General features: G+C 48.7%; 12 protein-coding genes across 12 annotated transcripts; 5 read left to right on the top strand and 7 right to left on the bottom strand.

Moving 5' to 3' along the window:
• Positions 1–310: 310 nt before the first annotated feature.
• On the top strand, positions 311–2,380 carry FMAN_07455 (related to PET56-rRNA (guanosine-2`-O-)-methyltransferase; the record flags this gene model as incomplete). The annotated part of the gene is made up of 1 exon (XM_041831080.1): positions 311–2,380. One exon carries the CDS (start codon positions 311–313, stop codon positions 2,378–2,380), a length of 2,070 nt encoding a protein of 689 aa, XP_041681679.1.
• Positions 2,381–3,204: 824 nt separating this feature from the next.
• FMAN_07454 (uncharacterized protein) lies at positions 3,205–4,543 on the top strand (the record flags this gene model as incomplete). Its single annotated transcript, XM_041831079.1, has 2 exons — positions 3,205–3,778; positions 3,828–4,543. 2 exons carry the CDS (start codon positions 3,205–3,207, stop codon positions 4,541–4,543), a joined length of 1,290 nt encoding a protein of 429 aa, XP_041681678.1.
• Positions 4,544–4,799: 256 nt separating this feature from the next.
• On the bottom strand, positions 4,800–5,325 carry FMAN_07453 (DUF636 domain protein; the record flags this gene model as incomplete). The annotated part of the gene is made up of 3 exons (XM_041831078.1): positions 4,800–4,880; positions 4,933–5,144; positions 5,208–5,325. 3 exons carry the CDS (start codon positions 5,323–5,325, stop codon positions 4,800–4,802), a joined length of 411 nt encoding a protein of 136 aa, XP_041681677.1.
• Positions 5,326–6,453: 1,128 nt separating this feature from the next.
• Positions 6,454–8,393, bottom strand: FMAN_07452 (uncharacterized protein; the record flags this gene model as incomplete). Its single annotated transcript, XM_041831077.1, has 3 exons — positions 6,454–7,189; positions 7,249–7,748; positions 7,794–8,393. The coding sequence occupies 3 exons, from the start codon at positions 8,391–8,393 to the stop codon at positions 6,454–6,456; spliced, it is 1,836 nt and encodes a 611-aa protein (XP_041681676.1).
• An 898-nt stretch (positions 8,394–9,291) lies between these two features.
• FMAN_07451 (putative multiprotein bridging factor MBF1) lies at positions 9,292–9,798 on the top strand (the record flags this gene model as incomplete). Its single annotated transcript, XM_041831076.1, has 2 exons — positions 9,292–9,447; positions 9,496–9,798. The coding sequence occupies 2 exons, from the start codon at positions 9,292–9,294 to the stop codon at positions 9,796–9,798; spliced, it is 459 nt and encodes a 152-aa protein (XP_041681675.1).
• An 840-nt stretch (positions 9,799–10,638) lies between these two features.
• On the bottom strand, positions 10,639–11,687 carry FMAN_07450 (uncharacterized protein; the record flags this gene model as incomplete). The annotated part of the gene is made up of 4 exons (XM_041831074.1): positions 10,639–10,747; positions 10,808–11,046; positions 11,094–11,236; positions 11,294–11,687. The coding sequence occupies 4 exons, from the start codon at positions 11,685–11,687 to the stop codon at positions 10,639–10,641; spliced, it is 885 nt and encodes a 294-aa protein (XP_041681674.1).
• Positions 11,688–12,225: 538 nt separating this feature from the next.
• Positions 12,226–12,808, top strand: FMAN_07449 (putative RPL42B-ribosomal protein L36a.e; the record flags this gene model as incomplete). The annotated part of the gene is made up of 3 exons (XM_041831073.1): positions 12,226–12,387; positions 12,438–12,715; positions 12,769–12,808. The coding sequence occupies 3 exons, from the start codon at positions 12,226–12,228 to the stop codon at positions 12,806–12,808; spliced, it is 480 nt and encodes a 159-aa protein (XP_041681673.1).
• Positions 12,809–13,146: 338 nt separating this feature from the next.
• FMAN_07448 (uncharacterized protein) lies at positions 13,147–14,220 on the bottom strand (the record flags this gene model as incomplete). The annotated part of the gene is made up of 3 exons (XM_041831072.1): positions 13,147–13,757; positions 13,809–14,052; positions 14,101–14,220. The coding sequence occupies 3 exons, from the start codon at positions 14,218–14,220 to the stop codon at positions 13,147–13,149; spliced, it is 975 nt and encodes a 324-aa protein (XP_041681672.1).
• A 434-nt stretch (positions 14,221–14,654) lies between these two features.
• Positions 14,655–15,398, bottom strand: FMAN_07447 (uncharacterized protein; the record flags this gene model as incomplete). Its single annotated transcript, XM_041831071.1, has 1 exon — positions 14,655–15,398. The coding sequence occupies one exon, from the start codon at positions 15,396–15,398 to the stop codon at positions 14,655–14,657; it is 744 nt and encodes a 247-aa protein (XP_041681671.1).
• A 656-nt stretch (positions 15,399–16,054) lies between these two features.
• FMAN_07446 (uncharacterized protein) lies at positions 16,055–17,632 on the bottom strand (the record flags this gene model as incomplete). Its single annotated transcript, XM_041831070.1, has 4 exons — positions 16,055–16,418; positions 16,468–16,655; positions 16,705–17,513; positions 17,590–17,632. The coding sequence occupies 4 exons, from the start codon at positions 17,630–17,632 to the stop codon at positions 16,055–16,057; spliced, it is 1,404 nt and encodes a 467-aa protein (XP_041681670.1).
• A 1,321-nt stretch (positions 17,633–18,953) lies between these two features.
• Positions 18,954–19,708, bottom strand: FMAN_07445 (uncharacterized protein; the record flags this gene model as incomplete). Its single annotated transcript, XM_041831069.1, has 3 exons — positions 18,954–19,028; positions 19,078–19,370; positions 19,420–19,708. The coding sequence occupies 3 exons, from the start codon at positions 19,706–19,708 to the stop codon at positions 18,954–18,956; spliced, it is 657 nt and encodes a 218-aa protein (XP_041681669.1).
• Positions 19,709–20,789: 1,081 nt separating this feature from the next.
• FMAN_07444 (uncharacterized protein) lies at positions 20,790–21,920 on the top strand (the record flags this gene model as incomplete). Its single annotated transcript, XM_041831068.1, has 2 exons — positions 20,790–20,834; positions 20,886–21,920. The coding sequence occupies 2 exons, from the start codon at positions 20,790–20,792 to the stop codon at positions 21,918–21,920; spliced, it is 1,080 nt and encodes a 359-aa protein (XP_041681668.1).
• Positions 21,921–22,070: the final 150 nt, after the last annotated feature.

Here is a 22,070-nt window from a genome sequence, read left to right as displayed (position 1 = left end):
TTAAAGTTATGGCCCAATTAACACCACCTGGGCCAGGGATTGCAATGGCCCCGCCATAATTAATGCACTCCCGTCGAGTCTCACCGCCCAGCTGAACCAGCTAAGAAGCCCAGTCGATTAACTAGGTAGCATGGGAGGGCAGAAAAATAATTTAGCGGGGCCGCCGATAATTATTGAAACTTCTATCTCAGTGTAAAGTAGAAGGGATTTTTGAACAAAATCGGACTACAACCTGCAATCCGGCAGGCAAGACAACCACATCTAAGAAAAAGGCAATTTATTGCATAGCGATATATAGCCACGTTATTCAATGCTTACCCCTACACAACTGAGGGTTGTTGCTCTAAACCACCCATTGGCAAGGCTTCATCCCGCTACCAGGAGTTTCGCCCCCATCTTTGTTCGAGCAAAAGGTCTCTCAGCCATCATCCGGGGTTCGATCAGATCTGAACGAATTCAAAACGGCCCAGACAGCTTCGACACCCGCAATGCCTATAATGATACTGGTCGACGAAAAGCAGGAGGCGAGCGCCTCACTCGTCCTAAAGAGTCCCCCCACCGACCCCGAGACGCTTTTTTCGCAAAATTCAGTGCAAGAGCCGTTGACTCCGGCGGCACACGAAATTGGCGTCAGGAACAGAAGCTGAAAAAGAAATTAAGGAAGAAGGAGGAGGAAAAGAAGGAGCGAGAAGAGAGAGAAGAATTAGGCATAGGCCGCCGAACTAGGAGGAGACGATTCGCCGATCCTGAAAACGAATTCGGAAATCGCAGCTTCGTACACCGAATGAAGTATGGCGACCTCAAGGAGGTGGCCGAAAATTTGAATGTAAAGCAGCCTGTTCGACCGCGACCATTCCCTGAAGCTCAAAAGGAGCGCACATTAGGTTCCAGAAATGGGGATAATGGTGTTGCACGACACGAACGACGAGAGCCATCAAATGAGAAGTTCGAAAAGCTAAATCAGCAATTCAATCGCTCAATACGACGCCCTGAAGATCCGCAACAAAGTTTTGGCCGGTTCGGCCATCAAGATCGTCAGTCAAATATCTCTGGTAGATCGTCCAACAATGAACTTAACGGATCACAGCGGAGATTCGATCGTTCACAGCCTAGCGACTTTCGTCATGATAACGCTCGAGAAGACCGACAGAATGACCAAGAAGATAGTTCTATCGATATTAAGCGTGGAAAGAAGAAGGAGATGATGGCCATGACCCTCAGGTACACTACCGCTGCTTCACAGTTCCTATACGGTCGATCAGTTGTCAAAGCAGCACTGGGGCAGAATCGACGAAAGCTGTATAATCTCTACATCCATGCCAATGAGAACCGAAAATATAACACGGATACTGTTACCTTGACGCGAATGGCGAAGAAACTCAACGTACCCATACAAATCGTGCCTCCTGAAGAGCAACGAATCATGGATAAGATGAGCATGGGGCGACCTCACAATGGCTTCGTGCTTGAAGCCTCCCCTCTACCCCAGATCCCTATCAAATCTCTTGGCAAGTTAGAGGAAAGTCCTGGTCGCCTGGGCTTCCACGTGGACCTTGATCACCAAACCAAGGAAGAGGCAACGATCAATGGCACCGACACATTTATTCGACGCTCCAATGATGTGATGCCCAAGCCTTTTGTCTTGCTGCTCAATGAGATTCTCGACCCGGGAAACTTAGGCGGTATCATCCGCACTGCGAGCTATCTCGGCGTTGACGCCGTCGGCATCACGAACCGGGGATCCTCCACCCTCACACCTGTTGTTCTCAAGTCTGCTGCCGGTGCAGTGGAGGAGGTTTCATTATTCGCGGTGGACGATCCTGTGAAGTTCATCCAAGACTCCCAGAAAGCTGGCTGGAAATCATACGCTGCGGTGGCGCCGCCTGATCGAAAGCTTGTTCGAAAGCATGGGAGCAAGTTCGTGTCAACAGATACGATTGAGGCACAAAGCCCATTAAACGAACATCCGTGTCTACTAATTCTTGGTAATGAGGGCTATGGACTTTCGAAATCTATCAAGGTTGCTGCCGACTATGAGCTATCAGTACCTCGGTTTGTTCAAGGAAGCTGTGTGGATAGTCTGAACGTCAGTGTTGCGGCAGGCCTCTTGTGTCATTCTTTCGTTAAGGAACCTGTGACTGTTGCACCAGGGCCAGTTGAGCCCACGACCAGACTGGCTGATTCGGAGGCCAGTTCTGACGATACAGAGAGCAAGACCATAGCAACGAAGACTGGGGCGAAGCTTATTGAAGCTGGAAGTGATAATTCTTCTGAAGGAAAGACTACTGGTGAGGAATATGAGGTTGACGCTGCTACGGAGGCAGAGCAAAAACAGCCTGACGATCAAAAGCTGGATAAATCTGACGATTTGGTCTTCTAAGAGCATTGGACTAGGCCTGGGTGCCGCTATTGTAATAACTTAGATATGTATAACACGATGGTTGGGTGGCGCTTGGGTGTTAGGCATTGGGAGCATAGGAAATCATGTACAATAACGATGTATACTAGACGAAACACATGTGGAAACAATCTAACTTATTCAAAGGACATACTGGGTAAGCAATTATGGAGAACTTACTGGATCGATGTCGTTGCTGGAGCACAGAGTACGTCTCACGAGGCTAGCTTGTGAGACCCTGCACGACGTTGCGCGCCACGCCGCCCGCCATCATGACTCCTCCTTGGCCATACAGACGACTCTCTTACAACTCTCAATCTGATACATATAACTTTCAGCGCTACGGACTACGGAGTATTCGTAAGATTGATGTCCTCACTGTAACTTAACCGAGTGCTGGAGCACGCATTTGGATCAGTCTACCTACCTAGGTAGCGATAGAGCCAGCTTGTGGCCCCATCATATCTTCCACCTAACCGTCGCCCAGCCACCCAATTAATTATTTACAAGCCACCTGAAAACGCTGAGTTGTCGCTGTCATACCCCATCGGCAGCATCATGCCCTGTCTCGTCCAAAGTGTACCTTATAACCTGAACAATAGCCCAGTAGCATTTCCGGACAATCTTTAACCTGTGTCTAGCAACGGCATTTGGCTCGTACTGTGTGGCGGTGTAAGCAAGTATTCATAGCGCATATCACACATTTATCAGTTCACTGCTGTCGCTTGAAATTCTTTGAGCCCAACGAGAGTTCAACGCAAGACAAGTTGAGCCTGAGCTTTCCACAATTTACTCAGTATACGGCAATGCGATCCATATCGGCTCTTCTGTTGTGTCTCGCTACATTACTTCCTCCTCAGGCCCTCGCTGAGTCGGGTGCACCAATAGCTATCCGGAAGGTTGCCCCTGGTTCGCACGACAAGCTCCTTAGAGAGCATCTCGCTTTCGCACCACTACACGGTCTTACTCCGCGCGAAGCTGCCGCTGCTGCCATATCATTTCTTGACGAGCAAGATGACAAACTTCTGAGCCTCAATGGCACACAGCGCTTCTACCGTCCAGCGTTTGCTCCTCACAGTGAAGAGTCCCACGAGAGCCTGCTGCGCCGAGCCGCAGAGGCACTGGCGTTGCTACAGAGGAGGTCGTCTTGTCCTAAGGGGATGAACAGCTGCTCTGACATTGATTCCGAAGTCAAATGCTGCCAGGAGGGAACCTATTGTGTGAATGTTGGTGATACTGTGGCGGGAGGCATCGCCTGCTGCCCTGACGGTGCGTCTTGTGGTGGAGGTGTTGGAGCGTGCCCTGATGGAGCTACGAGTTGCTCTGCAGAACTTGGCGGAGGATGCTGCATTCCAGGATATGTTTGCCAAGGATTGGGCTGTGAGTGAATACACGCAATGCTTCGCAGACCAATGTTGACTTTAATCAGGCGTCCCAAGTGCTGTTGCTACACAGACGAGAACCGCAACTCAAGATCAAACGACAGTCCTCACAACTTCCCAAGAAACAACTTCAGAGGGCTCCACAGTCGAACCTACTACCAAGACGGAAACAGAGGTTGAGACCACGGGAGAACCTACGACGACTTCCGAAGCTGGAACCACAACCGAGTCCGAAACTGAAATTGAGTCTGGGACAGAAGATAGCTCTGTGACAGCGACTCCTACAGCTACAGGCTCGGCCACTGGAATCGCTCCATATCGCCCAACTGGCACCTCGGTAACATCAAGCGACGATGGAGAGACCCAAACAGGCTGTCCCACGGGCTTCTACGGCTGTCTTGCCACTCATGGCGGCGGGTGTTGTCGAACAGGCCGAAACTGTGATGTTCATGATTGCCCTGCTCCTTCGACAACCATCGTCTCAAACGGCGCGACTGTGGTCGTCCTTGCAACCGATGCTCCACCTGCCCCAGGACCCTCATCAACTTGCGCAGATGGCTGGTTCCTTTGTGGTCGAGATGCTGGCCCAGTAGCTGGATGCTGTCCAGACGGATATGATTGCGGCACAGCGAGTTGCTTCACAGCACAGGCCAGTGAAACCGGCCGTGTACAGAAGGAATTTCCCAAGGCCGATTCAGCTGCCTACGAGAAGCCCGTTATCACAGTGGTGATGATGGTGGTGCTGTGTGTTGCGCTTGTATGAGGGTGTAGACTTACTATCATGATTTAATGTCGGATGACTTCTGGGTTTAACGAAAAAGAATTTGCTCAATTCGATCGCACATAGACTATCTAGAGAATGAAATATTAGATAAACTTGCTAAAATCACATCAATCCTTATTTTACAGCTTGTGAAGATGCTCGGATTTTTGGTATTTTTGTGAACTATTTTAAGGCACGTAGCCTTTCTTTACAACTCGCTAACTCTTCCTTGTCATATCTATCCAGTGTCATGCGTTTACTCGGGCATGTGGGAAAAGGGTTTAGCAAGGTGCTCCTGGCAGAAGGGCAGCTTGCTGACGGTCCAGATCTCGGTGTCCTGCGGTCAATGTTAGCTACCAGTAGCATCGTCATGGACGATTTATACTCACAGGCTTCAGGTTCTTCTTGATCTCAGTGTCGAGAGTACCGGCCTTGAGCGCAATGATCTCAGGAGCAGCGTCCGGGTCGTGGGCGATGGGAGAGCCGCACTCTGGGCAGAAGAGACGGTGGACAATGTTGCCTGAAGAGCCCTTACTGCCAGAGTAGGTCTTGACGGGGCCGCTGATTGTGAGCTTGTCCTTCTTGACGACAGCCACGAGAGCTAAAGTAACAGATGTCAGCCTGACCTATTCAAGCATCGTTGGCTCGTGGAGCTGGAACGTACAGTAAGTAGAACCACTCTGGCGCTGGCAATCGTCACAGTGATCGTAGCCGACCAGAAGAGGCTCGTCGTCGACCTTGTAGGTGACGGCTTTGCAAAGGCAGTGTCCAGAGAGAGGCATTGTGATTGTTCAAGAATGAGTTGATAAGATGTTATACGAAGTCGAGGATTGATGTCTGAACTAAAATCTACCCTTTAGAACGGGGAACAGAGAGCTTTTAAAATCTCTAGAGAAGCTCTCGAAAGCTCCATGGGGGGCCATAGCGGGGTAAAGGGAAATCCCGAGCTCTTGTCAGTGATGGGGAGTGTTGGGAGTAACAGTACAGTATGATGAACGAGGACCAGGAATTTGGCGGTGGGGCGGTGATTGGATGACGTTGAGAATGATCTTCAGGTTAACGAAGGATGTGTTGTCGAACTAGGAACGACGGGCGTAGACTGGAGCTGCATGCTTCGATTATTTGTGTACAGCTTCGTGTTGGTAACAAGGCTTGACATGAGCGCTAGCCTATTAAGAGGTGTTGCATCCTTCGTCTGACACTCCCAAATACTCGAATTCTGTCCAAACCATCGTTCAATTCCAGATCCTTAGGTCGTTAGTATACCGTTACCGTTGCGCAGCCATATCCCATTGGCGTGTCCCATCGTCAGCCTTAGTTCATCGGGCCCCCTGGCACTCTTACCAAGTGCTGTGTGACGTTGACAGAGATATTTGTCATTCTTCAGGGAGTAGCCTCAATGGAGACGAAGCATGAAGCGGGGCTTCATGCGTGTAGTATTTGGAATTGAGACAATTTGAAATACCCATACCCAACAGATGCAGGGGTAAGCTATGGTCATTGTATAGTCGGTGTTGCAATGACATTCTGGCAGTAGACCACTGTCGCTCAAGCAAGTCCTAGAGCTTTGAGAAGCTCTTGATTTCAAATTCGAGACAGCAAGCTCACATCAGTGAGAGCTTGATCGGAACGATGATAAGATCCGCGGGGCAGGTGGAGACCCTAACGCCTGGGCAGCTTTATGGTTCGTGGTGCTGGTTGGTCAGCGAATGGTCTTAACTCGTCATTGGTTTAGAGCCTGTTCTGAAATCGTCTCTCAACCGTATCAATATTGGTTGACCCGGACGTATGGTGTAAGCAGGATGTTGACCCGTGAATAATCGATGACTTTTTGACCCGAATTTCCTGTTCTTCGACTCATCAATAAGGGATGGGCGCTTCCCGTACTTTTGTCCATGAAATTATGAGGATCATGAGAAGCTCATGATGGTCTGCGTAATGAGCAATGTCAGCACCCATGAGACACCCACTCTTCCTATGAGCTCCATCATGCCAAGTAGGCTGACACTACTCATAGCAATGCGATCAGCCACAAAGAGGCCGACCACAGACCTCAAATACGCGTTTTTGAGTTCTGTATCTCCTTGTTCAAGAACAAAGGCGTCCATTGATGAAATTCGAAACTCCCGAATATCGACGCCCTTCACTGAGGACGAATGTCCATTTGTAGACGTCAATGGTCTCTCAATCTTATCCGGCCGGCCTCTGAGATTTTTGATGAGCTGAAAGTGCATATAATCAAGCAAATTGGAAGCATGAATAGGTGGAGAACCCTTCTTCAAAAAAACCGTTGTCAGCTGTTCCGGCTTGTCAGTCCAAAGGGTACAGCTTTCAGCCACCTCGCAGAAGATGGCCTCAGAATCATGCGCATAGTAAACGAAGCGTGAATAGAAAATCGGCGTCAACACTTTGATCTTGATCTCGCAAATAGATTCTACAGGGCCGCACGTGGAGGGTGAGATGAATGTCTGCTCAGACGCTTCAGCAACTCCCCCTGGCGTATATAGAATAGTGGCAGGGGTGGTCGATCGTTGGACAAGATGCTTCAAGTATTCACGAAATACTTGTTCGAGAATTTTCTCAATCCAATTAGCTGAACGTTCTATAATTTCCTTGTAAGGTTCAGGCCGATACCAGAAATGAAGACTAGGTTTGAAGAAGAGAATGGTTGATTCCATCATGAATCGGGGGAAAATGGCTAGAACCGAACCGAACCACTTGAGACGAACCGAACCCTCCCTAAAATGCTTACTTTATAGGGGTCAATAGCCTCGTCTTCGGATAACAAGTTTGCAAAAAGCTTCGGCTGGTCTTTTGACGACGAGAGGGTGATAGAGATATCGAGGCCTCGAAATCCTCGCATTCCAGGCCCAAGGGGATCCTTGGCAAGCATAGAGTACGATCCCGTTCGTGAGTTGAAAGGCGATATATGAGATCTCTTTCGCCATGTCGTTCTTATTTGAGCGCACAGAAGTCCTTGGTCGTTCTGGGTCATGTTATGAACATGCTCATCTTCTGTCTGTACTTCTCTCGTGACAAGATAGGGATGCCTTTCCCCGAAGACATTGTTCATCTCCAGGATGATTGCCTGAAAGACCTTGTCTGGTGAGTAAAGGAACCAGAAGGTTGTCGGATTAAAGCGAAGGCCTGGGAACTGTGCGGCAGTCACAAGATAGGCATACGGATACCACGAGGCATCAATACCCTACGCCTGTCAGTTTGAGTTCGACTGTGAGATGGCAAAACAAACCTCAGACCCCAGGTATGCATCCAATTTTCCACGCAAGCCATTGTCGGAGCGTATGCGTTGCAGGTGGTCAGCCGGGCAAACCCCAAGCAAGGCTGTCAATCCGGACAATTGTGTGGACCAAGACCATGGACTGTGAACATTTGCAAGCATAATGTCATTGGCGTTGTCCGAGGCCTCTATCGGGATGCCAAGCAGGAGGTATGGATAAGAAAAAGAATGTTTCCGGGGGTACAACCTATGGTGAGTTATTCGACCAGGAGTCAACAGTCGATGAGCAGTACTAGCGGTGGAGTTGGCCCTGCTATTGACAATCCACCTTGAGGTATGGTAACCAACTAGAAATATTCCGCATATTCCAAGGGCGGCATCCGTGATATACCGGGATTTGAGGAGGCTTACAAGCGAGGTCATTACAGAAGCGTGCTTCCAAGCGACAAAGCCTAGGGTAAACAGAATATCGAGTCTGCTTGCAAGTACAAGACATACCCAAGCTGTAGCCAAGATGGTAAAATGATCCCACCATCTTTTCAAGAGTATATCAATGAAGTCTGCAGCGAGGACGGTCGATAGAAGCGGCGAGCCATCGAACAAGCCGTCCATAGGCAAGTCAGGGGTCGATGATGCATCTCTGTTTGAACCGCCGCGAAGATGAAAATCCCTCAGCTTCGCGGGTGAGTGATACAAGAGAAAAAGCAAATGAGGACCGAAGCGCCAGAGCTTGAAGGTCTCTTGTTCAAATATCTACGAAGGAAGTCCGAGGTTAAAACCTGTCCATCAAGGTGCTGTGGTTAGCATTACGGGATGGACATTTTGTCAACACATGAGCCAGTAAGCAGCTGAGCTACAAGACTGTCTGTCATTAGTCATCATATCAAGAACGATAGAATATACGAGTTGTCCATAAGGTAGTTTAGTGTGAGATGAATGAGCACGAGAGCACGAGAGTACGTCAGTTTGTCAGGCACGTCAGGGTCCCGCTTCATCGTCATTGAGTCTTTTCGCTCAGTCAGACCGGACCCGGACCCGGACCCATCTTGCATCGTCTTCGTGCCCCGGTCCCTGGCCTGTCTCAAAAAAGGGTTCCCGTCCAGAAAGTCTAGCACCTTCTATGGGCTGAGAAGAGGCGACACATGGGCCACCAGTGGCGGTGCGAATGAAAATTAGCACACAGACGTCTGGCCGCACTGTTATCTCCAGGGCTTGGTAACCAAAACCGAGGCAGCCTTACCACAGGAGTAACAAGGCGCATGCAAGAGAGGCCACCGATGCACGGTGCCAATTATAGTCCCCCGCCGATTGACTCAGTGACCCAAGGCCAGGCCTAAACCCCTCCGCCCATTCCATCACCATCCCCATAAATTCTTTGTCGCCCAGAACTTCAGCTTGATCTATATTCCATTCTTACATACCCAACAAACACATCTTCCACATCGTCACGCCGAGTCAACCCTCGCTCTAAAACACACATCTTCTTCTGACAAAATTTCATATCTTCAAAATGGATGACTGGGATACCACCACCAAGATTGGTAGCCGCACCCGTGGCTCTGGCGCCGCCCAGCGAGAGACTGTTGTTCGAGGAAAGGCTGCTCTGAACGCTGCCCAACGAGCTGGCGGCCTCACTACCGAGAAGAAGTACTCTTCTGCCAATGCCGTAAGTACAGCCATCGTCTCTCCGTAGCACACACTAACCATTTTTCAGGGCTCCGCACCAGAGGGTCAGCGTATGACAAAGGTCGATCGATCCGACGACATCATCAAGCCCAACACCATCGGCAAGACTGTTGGCGATGTTATCTCCAAGGCTCGTCAGCAAGTTGAACCCAAGATGACACAGAAGGATCTTGCTACCCGATGCAACACCACCCAGGCTATCGTCGCCGACTTCGAGCGAGGCACTGCCGCCCCCGATCAGAAGGTGCTTGGCGCCATGGAGCGAGTTCTCAATGTCAAGCTGCGAGGCAGCGACATTGGCGCTCCCAAGTTCCCCAACAAGAAGAAATGAGCAATTACGTCCAATGCTTAGACAAAAGATTTTGTAAGAGGGCTTCAGTGCCGAGTCGAGCGTTAGCGAATGATGATGATATCTTGGTTGGGAAATTCGGGAGTTTCGTGTGGGCCGTCATGATGCTCTATGACATGGGTACATGAGACTTGTTCTCTTTTCATCGCGGGGTTTAGGATTGATGGCATAGAAACAATGGACGGGCCCTTTTATGATATGGATGCTCTAGTCTCTGAACTTTTGAGCGAGGTAACTCGCCTGCTCATCCGAATAAATTATCCCGTTGTGCATTATGAGCCTGTTTTAACAATACATCCTGTCACTGGGCACGATCAACAAAGCAGGATCTAGCAATGCGGACTCGTAACAAGTAGTCATCCCTACTTGTATCTCGTGACGACATTACAGATAATATAGGTTTTCGAGATTCAATAGCTAGAGAACACTAGATGTTCATTCGCCTCATGGCTCCGTCCTTTAGTCAAGGGACCAAAGGAAGGTCTTGGCAAAAGTGGACTTCAGAATCAAGCCAATCTTGCAATAATAGCTTATCCCATATTCAAAGGAACACCCCTCATTCTGAAGGTTAAGAACTACAAGTCCAAACAAGTGGCTGTATATACCCTTGCCAGTGTCAAATATGATTCTTTGCAGTTAAATGCCCTGATGTATTTTGATAGTCCTAGCTTTCCCTTTGTTGCTTCTCTGTGACTAGAACGTGCTGTCGGTTAACATTGGTAAAATACGTTCAAGGTCTCAATAATCATTGCCAAGGGGGTCCAATCCTCCATGAATAATGCGCCGGCCATTAATTTTAGCAATCGATACGCCTAGTCTAAATCATGCCGACACCTTGGGGCTATACTTCGTGGCAGCCTTGTCAAAAAGTGCGCTCTTCTCCTCCAAGTCGGCCAAGAATTGATGGTTAGGCTTGATGCCCCTCAATTTCCTAGCAGTACATGTCAGTATAAGTCTTGTTTCAAGATTGGAATCAGACAACGGGACTGACTGTGCGAATTCATCGGACTGGTTGCCGGAAATAACATTGAGAACCAGCAGGTTGGCAATCGCGTCGGCGTTATTAGCGTCCTTCTCCAGGGCCTGTTCGAGAGCAGCTTGGGCTTCCTCTGTTCGGCCGAGGTGCAGTTCGCAAACAGCTTGCGAGACAAGACTTCGAACTGATGAGGTCGAGGGAGCTTGGGCGAGCTCCTCAAAGACGTAGAACGCCTGCTGATACTTCTCACCACCCTGCATCTTCTCAGTGAATGTACTTCCCGAACATGTAGAACACTTACGACTCTTAATCCAACCCAAGACTCGGCCAAGTTGACCAAGAGACTATCTTGCGCCCATCGCCTCGCGGCGGATACTTCCTTGAGAGCGAGGTCGGTTCGGTTTTGTTGCAGATGGATCTGGACGATAAGAGAGACAGCGTCGACTGAACAATAGCGGTCAGCGGCATTCTAAGCATCCTCCAGCTTCTGGGCGATCTTACGGCTTCCTTGGTGTTGAGTGAGAAGAGCAAGAGCCTCTTCAGATTTTCCAGCAGCTTGGAGAACCGTTCCTCCGATAACCTGGACCGTTGTGTTGTCGGCAGCTGAAGAGGCCAGCTTCTCGATCGTCTCCACCGCAGAATCGGCCTTGCCCAAATTGAACTCAGCAAGAGCACCCAGAGCCTGGAGCTCAGGCTGAGAATCGCCCTTCACATCATCGAGAACATCTTCTGCCTGTCCAAGAGCCAATCGAGCTCGGAGGACAAGAATGCGCGCGGGCAGAGCGTTATCAGGGGAGAAGGAAGAGGTATCAAAGTCAATGACCTCCTGATACTGGCCCTGGTGGAAGTGGTTGTGAATGTTGATTAATTCGCCTTCGGTCGAGTAGGGATCCATTGTGGTTAACGCTTTGGAAACGTCTTTTGTATGCGGATAACTGTTGTCCCTGAAAACGTCCCTTGAGAACACCTTGGATGCGCTCAAGATCCCGATGGAATGGTGGGGCCGGTCGTAGTCTGTCCTTTCCAGCGTCCACGGTGGGGTGAGATCCACGGTACGTATCTTTATCGTCGCCTCACCGAGATGAGGCGCCATTCATGGTTGCCCTAGATCTCAGGCGCCTGAGTGTGGCTGATGCAAGCGAGTGCCACACCGCCCGATGGGGCTAGGTAGGGTCGGCTGCCCACAAAGTGAGAAATCACACCAAAACCTCAATTTAGCCAGTCTTTGGAACTTGCATCACCAAACACACCCAAAGAACGGCACCGTACATCGTCGTCAAAATGGTACGTCGCTACAGCCCAAGACCTTACTATCAGCATCAACAATAGTACCATCGTATTGTTGAGATTGGAGTGCCGTTATCTCAAGCTATTCGAATATGCGCGCACCATGACAGTTATTTGGAGAAAGTGGGATGAATTTTCGGAGCAACATGAAGGGACACGAACTCGAATCGACGACGTCCAACCTCGAACCGACGATACTTCTTGAAGGTGTCACTTTTTCCGCCCTTCAAGCCCTTTCCGACGATTCAATCTTTTCTCTCAAACTGTCTTGGGGGCGTGCGACTCGATATGCTGAGATCTGGACAGAGGTCTTGATCCTCGAACAATCACCAGATGGCTAACATTCTGGATCCTACAGGTCAACATTCCCAAGACCCGCAACACCTACTGCAAGGGCAAGGAGTGCCGCAAGCACACCCAGCACAAGGTCACCCAGTACAAGGCTGGCAAGGCCTCCCTATTCGCCCAGGGTAAGCGCCGATACGACCGCAAGCAGTCCGGTTATGGTGGTCAGACCAAGCCTGTCTTCCACAAGAAGGCTAAGACTACCAAGAAGGTTGTTCTGCGATTGGAGTGTGTCAAGTGCAAGACCAAGCTCCAGCTGGCGCTGAAGCGATGCAAGCACTTCGAGCTTGGGTACGTGACCTCTTGGCTCCATGGACTCTGCAATATACTGACATTGAAAACAGTGGTGACAAGAAGACGAAGGGTGCTGCTCTGGTTTTCTAAGTGCTTTGTGTTTGGGGTCTCAGGGTCACCATTTCTATGCTTACCTCGGCGGCATTTGGGCATCATGGATGGACACAGGCGAAAGGAGGTACACGCTCTCGATTTGAGGCATGTTTCATAGGGAACGAATGAAAAAAAAACTCTCTGTGTTGCACCAACACGAATTTTCTGAAGCAGAGCACAATACAGTGCATTCATGGTGATGAACCATTTTCAACAGTTGAGCCATTGCCCCTCAACGTCAAGTGGGATAGGGCCCATGAGTCTTGGTCATGGCTGAGAAAGCTTCAAAAAAGCAACGATGTATCGGTCTATAGGTATAAAGCTCTGATAATATTCTAAAATCCTTCTCCCAGCATTATAGTCTTGCCGCCTCCATACCAGAGTGTGCCATTTCGTGCATCCAGCCCTCTCTCGTGGCCGACTAGCCACTCGCCAGCATTATACTCGGAGTCAGGGTTGTCCCAGACCTCCTTCTCTAGCCATGCATTGACCTCATCAATGGCCTTAACCCAGGCTGCCCTCTTCTCTGGCGTGTCATGGTCATCGTGATTCAGATAGCGTCCAAGCGTGATGTGCGCACTGGGAACTTGATATCTTGACCCAACAACGACGCCGCTTTCCTGCACCTTGTCGTACACGTCGCGACGCAGATGGTGATATGTGTAATCGTCTCCCTGCGTGATCCCCTTTGTAATAACAGGCTCGGTGAGAGGAGGGGATAGTGCTGCTTCGCCTGACGCGGGAAGAAACGACAGGGCAAAAGCAGACAAATCATAAGAAACCATAGGCTTGACAAGGCGAGACCTGTGACGATATGGGTAGTTTACAATATCAGGGATAGCTGGTCTCAGAGTTGTTACAAAGGCAGCAATCTCTTGGGGTGTTTTGGAGAAGGCAACCTCGAGGGTTGTTAAATGCATCCTATGTGAAGGCATAAGCCAGACACCTTTTCAATGGTCAGTATATGTCAGTTCACTATGGAACAAAATCTCCTCACTAGGTGCGGCCTTCTTGAGCAACTCATTGACCTTAGAGGCTAAGCGGATAACGTGGTCTGGGGGTCTAGCCCAGATGACCAAGCAGTTCCTATTGTCGCGAAATCCCGGCTCTACGGTCGGGTCTTCAAGCCGTAGGAGTGTCTGGTCAATAACCAACTCCTTGAAGTCAGAGGACAAAAACTTCTCCGCTTGTTGGCCGTTCCTCTTTGTTCGGTGGACAGAGTACAGAGTTTGGACCTCGGCCTGACATTGTAAGTTTGGGAACAACAAGTCTGAATGACAGTCACTTACCGGATCATCATTGCAGGCTTTGATGAGAGCGTTGTATGGGTTCTCGCCTGGCTCCAGCTGAATTCCGGAGAGATCCTCCAACTTGTTGCGAGCCTCTGCAGCTTCAAATTGGGCTGCCATTTTGGCTCAGGATACAACGCAGCTTATAACTGTCGACTGATTTGCAGTATCACCCGGTATTCTACAAGAGTGATAGGATTGATAAACGCATGGCCCTAGGTGCCTTTCTCGTCAAGCTACTTATAAGAACAGTTTAAAAGGCATCGTGGGATGATAGGTATGCACGATGACTAAGCTTTTGGCAACGTGGTTGTCTATGGATCTGAGAACTATGACTCCGTGTTACCATATTTATTGCAGTCATTATATTGGCCAACCTGAGCTTGTTCAATTCAAGATTAGCTGAGACGTTAAAGACCAGGGGCTTCGCATCACAATATGTAGTCCTCGGGTAAATAAAGCATACATTGTAAATTGCATGCCCAGCTATCTCTACTCAGCCACTTTCCAGTTACGCATTGTGCTATCCTCAAATATCCCATGTCTTGGTTTAGCTACAGTTTGGCGGTAACGGTTCCGCCTCGCGGAACGCGTACTTTGATGTCAGGTTCTTGAGAGTCATGCCCCTCAAATGTGACGATCTGACAGTCTTGGATGTCAACGCCGGAGGAGAACTGAACAACCAGGAAATCCAACGTTGTCTCCTTCTTACCAAGAGCTACCATTGGAGCGTGCCATGTCCCAGCCGCATAAGTCACAGCCTGGCGGTCTGTTGCAACAAACGCACGCAACCCCTTCAGATTAGGGAGACCTCTACCGGGTAGCCCCTCTCCACTTGGTACAGGTAGACCATCGTCTTGGAGAGATGGGGGCAGAGATGGGGCCACGATGACCAAGTAGCTTGAAGCGGTAGAGGCGAGTGGAGCAAATGTTTGAGAAGTGAATGGGTGCCGTTCAAGAATGTTGACGGCGAAGTCGCTCTGCGAAGCGTCATCGCTTGCAGGTGCCAAAGTTCTTGCTTCGCAGACGAATTGGCTCATGATCAGCCGGCCATTGCTGCTGGGAGCCTGTGAGAGGAGGTCCTGAGGCCTGCTGACATCGGCATAGCGAATTGCTGTCCCTTGATTGGCAGTAGTGCCGTTGTATGGGAGAGAAACACCTTCAGATGCGTGTTTTGATGGAAGAAGACTTGGTCGTGGGTTGGAGACAACGTCTCCAAATGGCGCGAACTCCTCTTGTGTCAGGGGAACGGCCCCGATACGGAGGCTTAGGTTTCCGACGTTAACTTTAACTGACATGGCTGGCGCTTGAGAGTTGTTATGGTGACTCGATGTTGAGGTGGGAAACGGCTTGCCGTAGTTGAGTTAATTTTCCGATGACGATAAGTTGGTAGTAGAGCATTGTGATCCGAGGTCGGCGATACATCACTCCAACTACAACACAACGTAAAGCACCCACTCCAAGTGTGACCAAAGACACCATTCCTCTGAAAAGTTAGCTACTGAGTTTCCATCAGGTCAAAAGAGAAAAGAGAAAAAAAGGAGAAGAAGAAACCTGATGCAGTATTACTAGATGCTGTGAATGACCTTCTAGCTACCCTAAACCTCAAAGTATCATGATTTGTCGTGCAAGACTTATATATATCGAGGCTCCATTTGACAACGTTCAATGTAAGCTTGAGCCACTAATTTACATCGATTATGTTCTTAGGCGAATACTTCGTATTCGACTAGGTTGTTAAGTCTGTTGCTATTCAATTCCACCTGGTCTTGCAGCCAACAGTGTGTTATTTCCCAATTTCAGGCCAAGCTGACATACATACGTAGACAACTAGTCACACCTCACTCTTCATCACCAATGTCGATCACCAATGTTTCGATCACTTGTGGAATTCGTTTTATTGCATGAAAGCTAACATAAACGCCAACTCCAGTATCCAAACTCAAAGTATTGATTAGAACTCCCTCGGTCGCTGCTCACGTCCCAGGTTCAACTCTGCCTCGTCATCTTTGTCATTTGATTGCCACGGGGATGGTGATCGCAATGCAGGTGACATCTGGCCAAGTCCGGCCTGGTTCGATGGCGGTTGGTATCCTGGCGGAGGATCGGATGGGTAACCCATGTGTTGCGGAGGAGGTTCCCGCCATGGCGGTGCACTGTATTGCTGAGGGCCTGCCAGACCAGGGCCACGAGGTCCAAGACGACGCTTGTCCATGTATCGACGACCATAGATCAAGATAAGGCTGCTTATGCATATGAAAATGATGAGAAGAGCGAGGAGCATGCCGAATTTTCTGTTCAAAGCAAAAGTGAAGCCGCTGATGATGGTTAGTGATGAGCAACCGATGTGTGCATGTGATAACTTACAGGAAGGCGTTCAAAGTGCCTAAGAATAGAATGATGCGGCCAACCCAAAGATGAAACTTGCCGTACTTAGTCGGAGCCTGAGTTCTCCTGTACTGAGTATGGTGCATTACTCCTAATCCAAACTGTCCGAGCAATAAGCCAGTGACGACGAATCCAATAATTTGGTGAGGGTCGTCAAAACTTCGAGACTATGACATTTTTCAGTGACAGGCCCCAGAATAGCCGGGATGGACTTACTCTTTGGTAATAGAAACTGTTCGCGACACCAATACCGAAACCTGCAAAGACACCTAGAGTCGCAATGGACTGGTTCAAAGCATGCCACTTGACCCAGCCTCCAGACCTCAGCAGAACAACGCCAATTGGCATGAGGAATATGATTGACAAGACCATAAAGACTCCATGAAGCGGTGATGCCCAGTTTGGCTTGGCCTTCGTCGCGTAGATAAGCTCGGATCCAACATCTTTTGTTGAATCGCTAAGAGATGGCAGCTCGGAATCCCCGTGTGTTCGTTTGATGTCGAGTGAGAAACTGCCATATCCTGCATGATATTTCAAAGGTGCGTCCGTATCGTCACTGTAGTAGTCCTCCTTTGGCCCAAAAGCGAATACGGCCTTGCTATTGTGATCGTAAACATCGAGGTATCCCTTCTGTCCGCCATGCGATGGCCAACTGCGACACCCACTCTTGCAGCGAATTGTGGCCACCATGTGATCGTCGATAATTCCTGTAGTATTAAGAACTTCGTAATCCATCTCATCCCAATAATAAGGCTCGTAATGGCCATAGGCGAGTCGCGGGGAGAATGTAACATTGTTAGTGGTCCGGCTCTTGTATACCATGAGGAATAGAGCTCCGGGCATATCCTCGCTTCCAAGACCAACAGCGCCCCAGGATCGATTCTTCTTAACGCGGAGACTGAAGTAGACTTCGGTGTTGGTGTTCTCGCCAATGTCAATCGCAAATGCTACGTCTCCGTCTGGGGAAACGAAGGTGGATTGACCACCTTCATCTTTTTCTTTGGCAAAAGCGACTGGAAAAAGGGCTGCCGAAGAATGCTTGTCAGCAGCAGTAAGAAAAAGATGAAAGATTTCGTCTTCAAGAAGAAAGGGCAAACTTACCTGCTGTCGCAGCCAGGGCATGCCCAAGCTTGCGAAGCAACATTGTATGGGTCTGGGTGTGGGGAGATATAAGATGATGGAAAGAGAAAACAAAAGAAGGCGAAGAGGGAGGAAGAAAGAAAAAAAGAGAGAAAAAGAAAGCCAGAGATGCCAGAGGAAATCACAATTTGGATGCTTAATTGAACATTTGCTAAGGCTGGTAGGAAGATCAGGGAGACAAAGCTGGAAAAGGAGGCGCGCCACTAAGATGAGGTGTAGGTAGATTTGTAGAGGGGACGGCAAATGATGGAAGTGTGATGTTTACGTCCGCTGGGCTGCCAATAGATAGATGAAGAGTGGATGTGAAATTGCAGGCTCAATCAGGAAAGTTAAGATTCCATTTTGTCTACTTAGGCTGTACAGTAGTCGACATAGGTCTGGCCAAGATATTTACTCAACTACGTGCGTCACAAGCAAAAGCCCAAGTGATTCAGATTCGGCATTCTGTCTATGAAAAGGGGCTCTTTGAGACTTTGACGAGGGCTCTGGCATGTCTTGTCTTGGTTCTGTGCAATGCATTATCACGAATTGCGTAGCCTTTCCTCAGATCATGCCCGTTTTGGCACGTAGGCAAGTGAAGAACCTCCCAAACTCGTATTCTGGGGTATCCATTACATTTTTCTTTGTTTTTGCGGGCCAAGTAAACAAAATGAGGCATCTGGCCGTTGGGGTTTAGGGGAGGAAAGAAATGCTAGGACTTTGACCCCAAGCGATAAAACTTCTTAGGTAAATCTAGCCTAATCTTAGGGGACTCTTTGCCAAGTTTATTTTTGACACCCTCTAACAAAGTCTGGTGTTTTTTTGCTCCCTAAGGGGGGTCCAATGGATGTAATAGAGTTTGCTTAGGGGGTGACTGCGCTAGCCAGGAACATAATCCCTGGATCTTCCCGCCAGCAGCCAAGGTACTTTTAAGCTACCAATCAACAGCTAGTCTTTACATACCGTTCTGCAGTCTTCATTAACAACATAACAACATCATGTCGAAACAACCACGGTATGATGACCTCAGCCAAACGGAATCATCCCAAGGTACATATGCTAAAAATTACTGCACTTTCCGGGGTTAGACATCTTTGGGGATTTGAAGGAACTCCTGACATTACAGGAACAGGCAGATGGGGGTTCTCAGTACTGAAGGACGGTACTGCTGGAATGGCATCCGGTACCACGAAGCGAATCACACTGATAGTCGAGTAGCCCTTCCGACTGTGACTGTTGGATCGCAGTGCGTGAATATAAGTCATATTGATCTGTAGATAGTTCGGGGGATTTACTGGAAGATGTCTGTGTACATGACTCTTAGTACGGCCTTCGTTTGCGGGAATTCAACTGTGCGATCCTCGTGAACCATTCAGAGATATCTGGGCGTCCATTGCCTCTCCAACGTTAACCCAGTCCAACTGTGCCATTCAATTAGATACATCCTTTTAAGATATATTCACCACTTACAAGAACGACATTCGGTCGCCTGCCCCAGCTGCTCTCGCAAAGGTCTACCTGTTTTTGGATAGAATACTCTGAATCCGTCTTCTCTGCATCGGCCTGATTTGGGACGACGACACCCATGATGTCGTAGTTCAACATATGGTTCATAATCCCCATGAGTACGGTTGGATCCCCTTTCTCCGGGCGGTCAACCTTGCAGGTTGGAAACGAGGAGTCGGTTTCACCGAATGGAGTCTCCCAGAAATAGTCGAACTCATCAAGTATGTAGTCAACTTTTCTCACATTCATGTTGAAATCTATAATAGTCAGTAAGCTCAAGAAACGAATCAACAGAACAAGGCATACCCATGAATACAGTAAGCCGAGTTCCACCATCAAGTAACTCTTGCAGAGTTGGCCACTCGTCTCGAGAAAGCCTCTTCTTGGGACGAAATACAAGGCCTTTTAACCCTGCACTACTGAAAGCTTCGTCGAAATTTTCAATCGGTAGGGCATCGACGTTCGTCAGTAGTATCGTCACAACCTCATCTGGATTCTTTCCGACCCATTCTGATATTTCTTCTAGATACTTAGTTATGCAGTGGTCCAGCGTCCAGTTGCCAGCAGTAAGTGTGGCACATCTGTATATTGCCATCCTTGTCTTGTGTCTGAGCCTGCAAGAACCGTACGCCTAAATTGAGTTGTTCTGAGACTGAGATGTATTGGTTGTTAATTGGAAGCTCTCCAACAAAAGCGCTGTTATGCGTCCCAATGAAAGTGATGTCTGAATATTTTCGCCCGCAAAGTTCATCATGGCCATTACATGTTTCTAAAGCTGCCGTAGCAAACGCTAATGTCAATGAAAATCGCATGGCCAAAAAACCAGAAAGACAATGTCTGGGGAGACTGCGAGTGAAAGCAGAGCCCTTGGAGAAAGCTTAAGGCCATGTATATAAAACAATATCCCCACACTCGCACTGACTACCAGCATGTAGCTTCAAGCCTTCGCAGCCACAAATCATAACAGTAATTCTACCACAAGTTGAATAATAAGACCAATCGTTCGACGGTTTTAACGTCTGTTTTCGGCACGTTCTTTATGCATCTACTCGTTGTGAGGGCTGGTAGAATGCAACGATGAGATGGCTGGCTCAGAACCCCGGTCGCATAGCTCTCACTAGGCACACAGCGTTCCTTTGGAGAGCAATGCAAAGAGTAGATGCTCGGGTGGCAATAGCATCTAAGTATATGAATGGTAGGAAGTGATAATTTGATGTTTACTCACGCCTCACGAGAGATGACTTCATTTAGACACCGAAACGGGGATCAACGTCCAAGCCAGACTCTCAATTATTCATAGCGGTTATTGTGTGTAGGTAAGCATATAACAAAGGCATTCAAGATTTATTCTGCTATTCCGTACTAGGTATGTCAGCGAAAGTGCTTGTATGAGTAATTGAAGCTGAAGAGTCGTGGACGCAATGACAAAGAAATGGCTTCGGCTTTTAAGACTCTAGACCCACTCTGACGCACTGGAGCTCGAAACACCAACTAACAATTGCCAGCGCGAGCCTTTGCAAGCTTCCTTACTACGGTACAATCTGGCCACATCAAATAACAACCTACTAATACAGGTATTCTCAACTTGGTTGATGCCAGAAATTTTCTTGCTCTTTAACGCATTCACATATAATTCCGAAACTCACTAAACATCTACCAATGATCCGCTGCCCACCATGTCTGGCTATTTGTCCATGCTAGGCTGGGCCTTTCTCCCAAATGTATGAGATCCTTTCTTGGGGAACTTGCTTGACCTACTAACCGCTTCATAGCTTGCAACAGGATGGCTCCAGTCCATCTATTACGGCTTTACCATTCGCGCCGGCGATCCAAAGCCTGCCCCTGGCTCTCCCCGCTATAATTCGCATCGACGCACCATACATATCCTCGTTGTCGCTGCCTACCTCTGCTACACAATCTTCGAAGCGGACTATGAACAGCGCCGCATATCCTCATACTATGCAGATCTCGGAGTGCCACTCGACGCTGCCGATCGCGAGATCAAGACGCGCTTCCGCCGCTTGGCTGCCATGCACCACCCAGACAAAGCAGGCAAGGGCGCTGGCGATTCTGCAGCCTTTTTCATGCACCTCAAGGTTGCTAGTGATACGCTACAAGATACCGCGAAAAGATTTGCATATGAACGCTTCGGACCTGAGATTGCGCGGTGGCAGAAATGCGTTACTATCAGAGATTATGTTACCCGTGGTGTTGTCTCCGGCATCCTGCCTCACTACGTTGTGGCTGCCGCATCAATTTATATTCTGGGCTTATTTGGCTACATGGAGTTTGGCAAATACTATCGGTGGCTAGTTCTGATCGCCCTTTGCGTATTCGAGCTCCATGCCGTAACACGTCCCGACTTCCCACCTTTTGTCAATGCCATCAACGCCGTCCTCCTCCGATTTACATCTTCGCCACCATATCTACCTTTCCAGATCATCTCTCTCGCCCGGAGACTCACGATCACTTTCTATATTGCTCTCAACCAGATAGGACCTCTCATTGCATTCATGATCACAGGGCCAGAAAAGTCTGAGGAGGACGACGAAAAGGCTCTAAGACAAAGCCTACATCGCCTTGAAATGCTGACAAAGCAACTTGACGGAGATGCTGTAAGACTGTTGGATATGGAAATGGCTCCCTTTAAGGGCGACAATGATGCAACGTCCAATCTACAGGGCAAGATGAGGGAGTGGCTTGTACAGAATACTATTAGAGCTGACCCTATGGTTAGAGATGCCATGGGAACGTCACTGAGGAAGAGGAGAGTTGATGCACCGGCAGGTGCGAAAGGTAACAGATAGACAAGCGTTATCAATATCTATTGTAACTTTGAATAAGCAATAGTGAATGTGTGCTCTATGCAGAGAACTTTATGAATAGCATGAAATACAAAGCACTGCCAAACCCCGTTGTAAATGACATAAGAAATGCAAGTTATACCCAAGACCACT

Source organism: Fusarium mangiferae (genome assembly GCF_900044065.1).
Source record: "Fusarium mangiferae strain MRC7560 genome assembly, contig: FMAN_scaffold005, whole genome shotgun sequence".
Lineage (NCBI taxonomy): Eukaryota > Fungi > Ascomycota > Sordariomycetes > Hypocreales > Nectriaceae > Fusarium > Fusarium mangiferae.
Note: the sequence above shows the minus strand (reverse complement) of the source record. Positions and strands in the feature narration are given on the sequence as shown.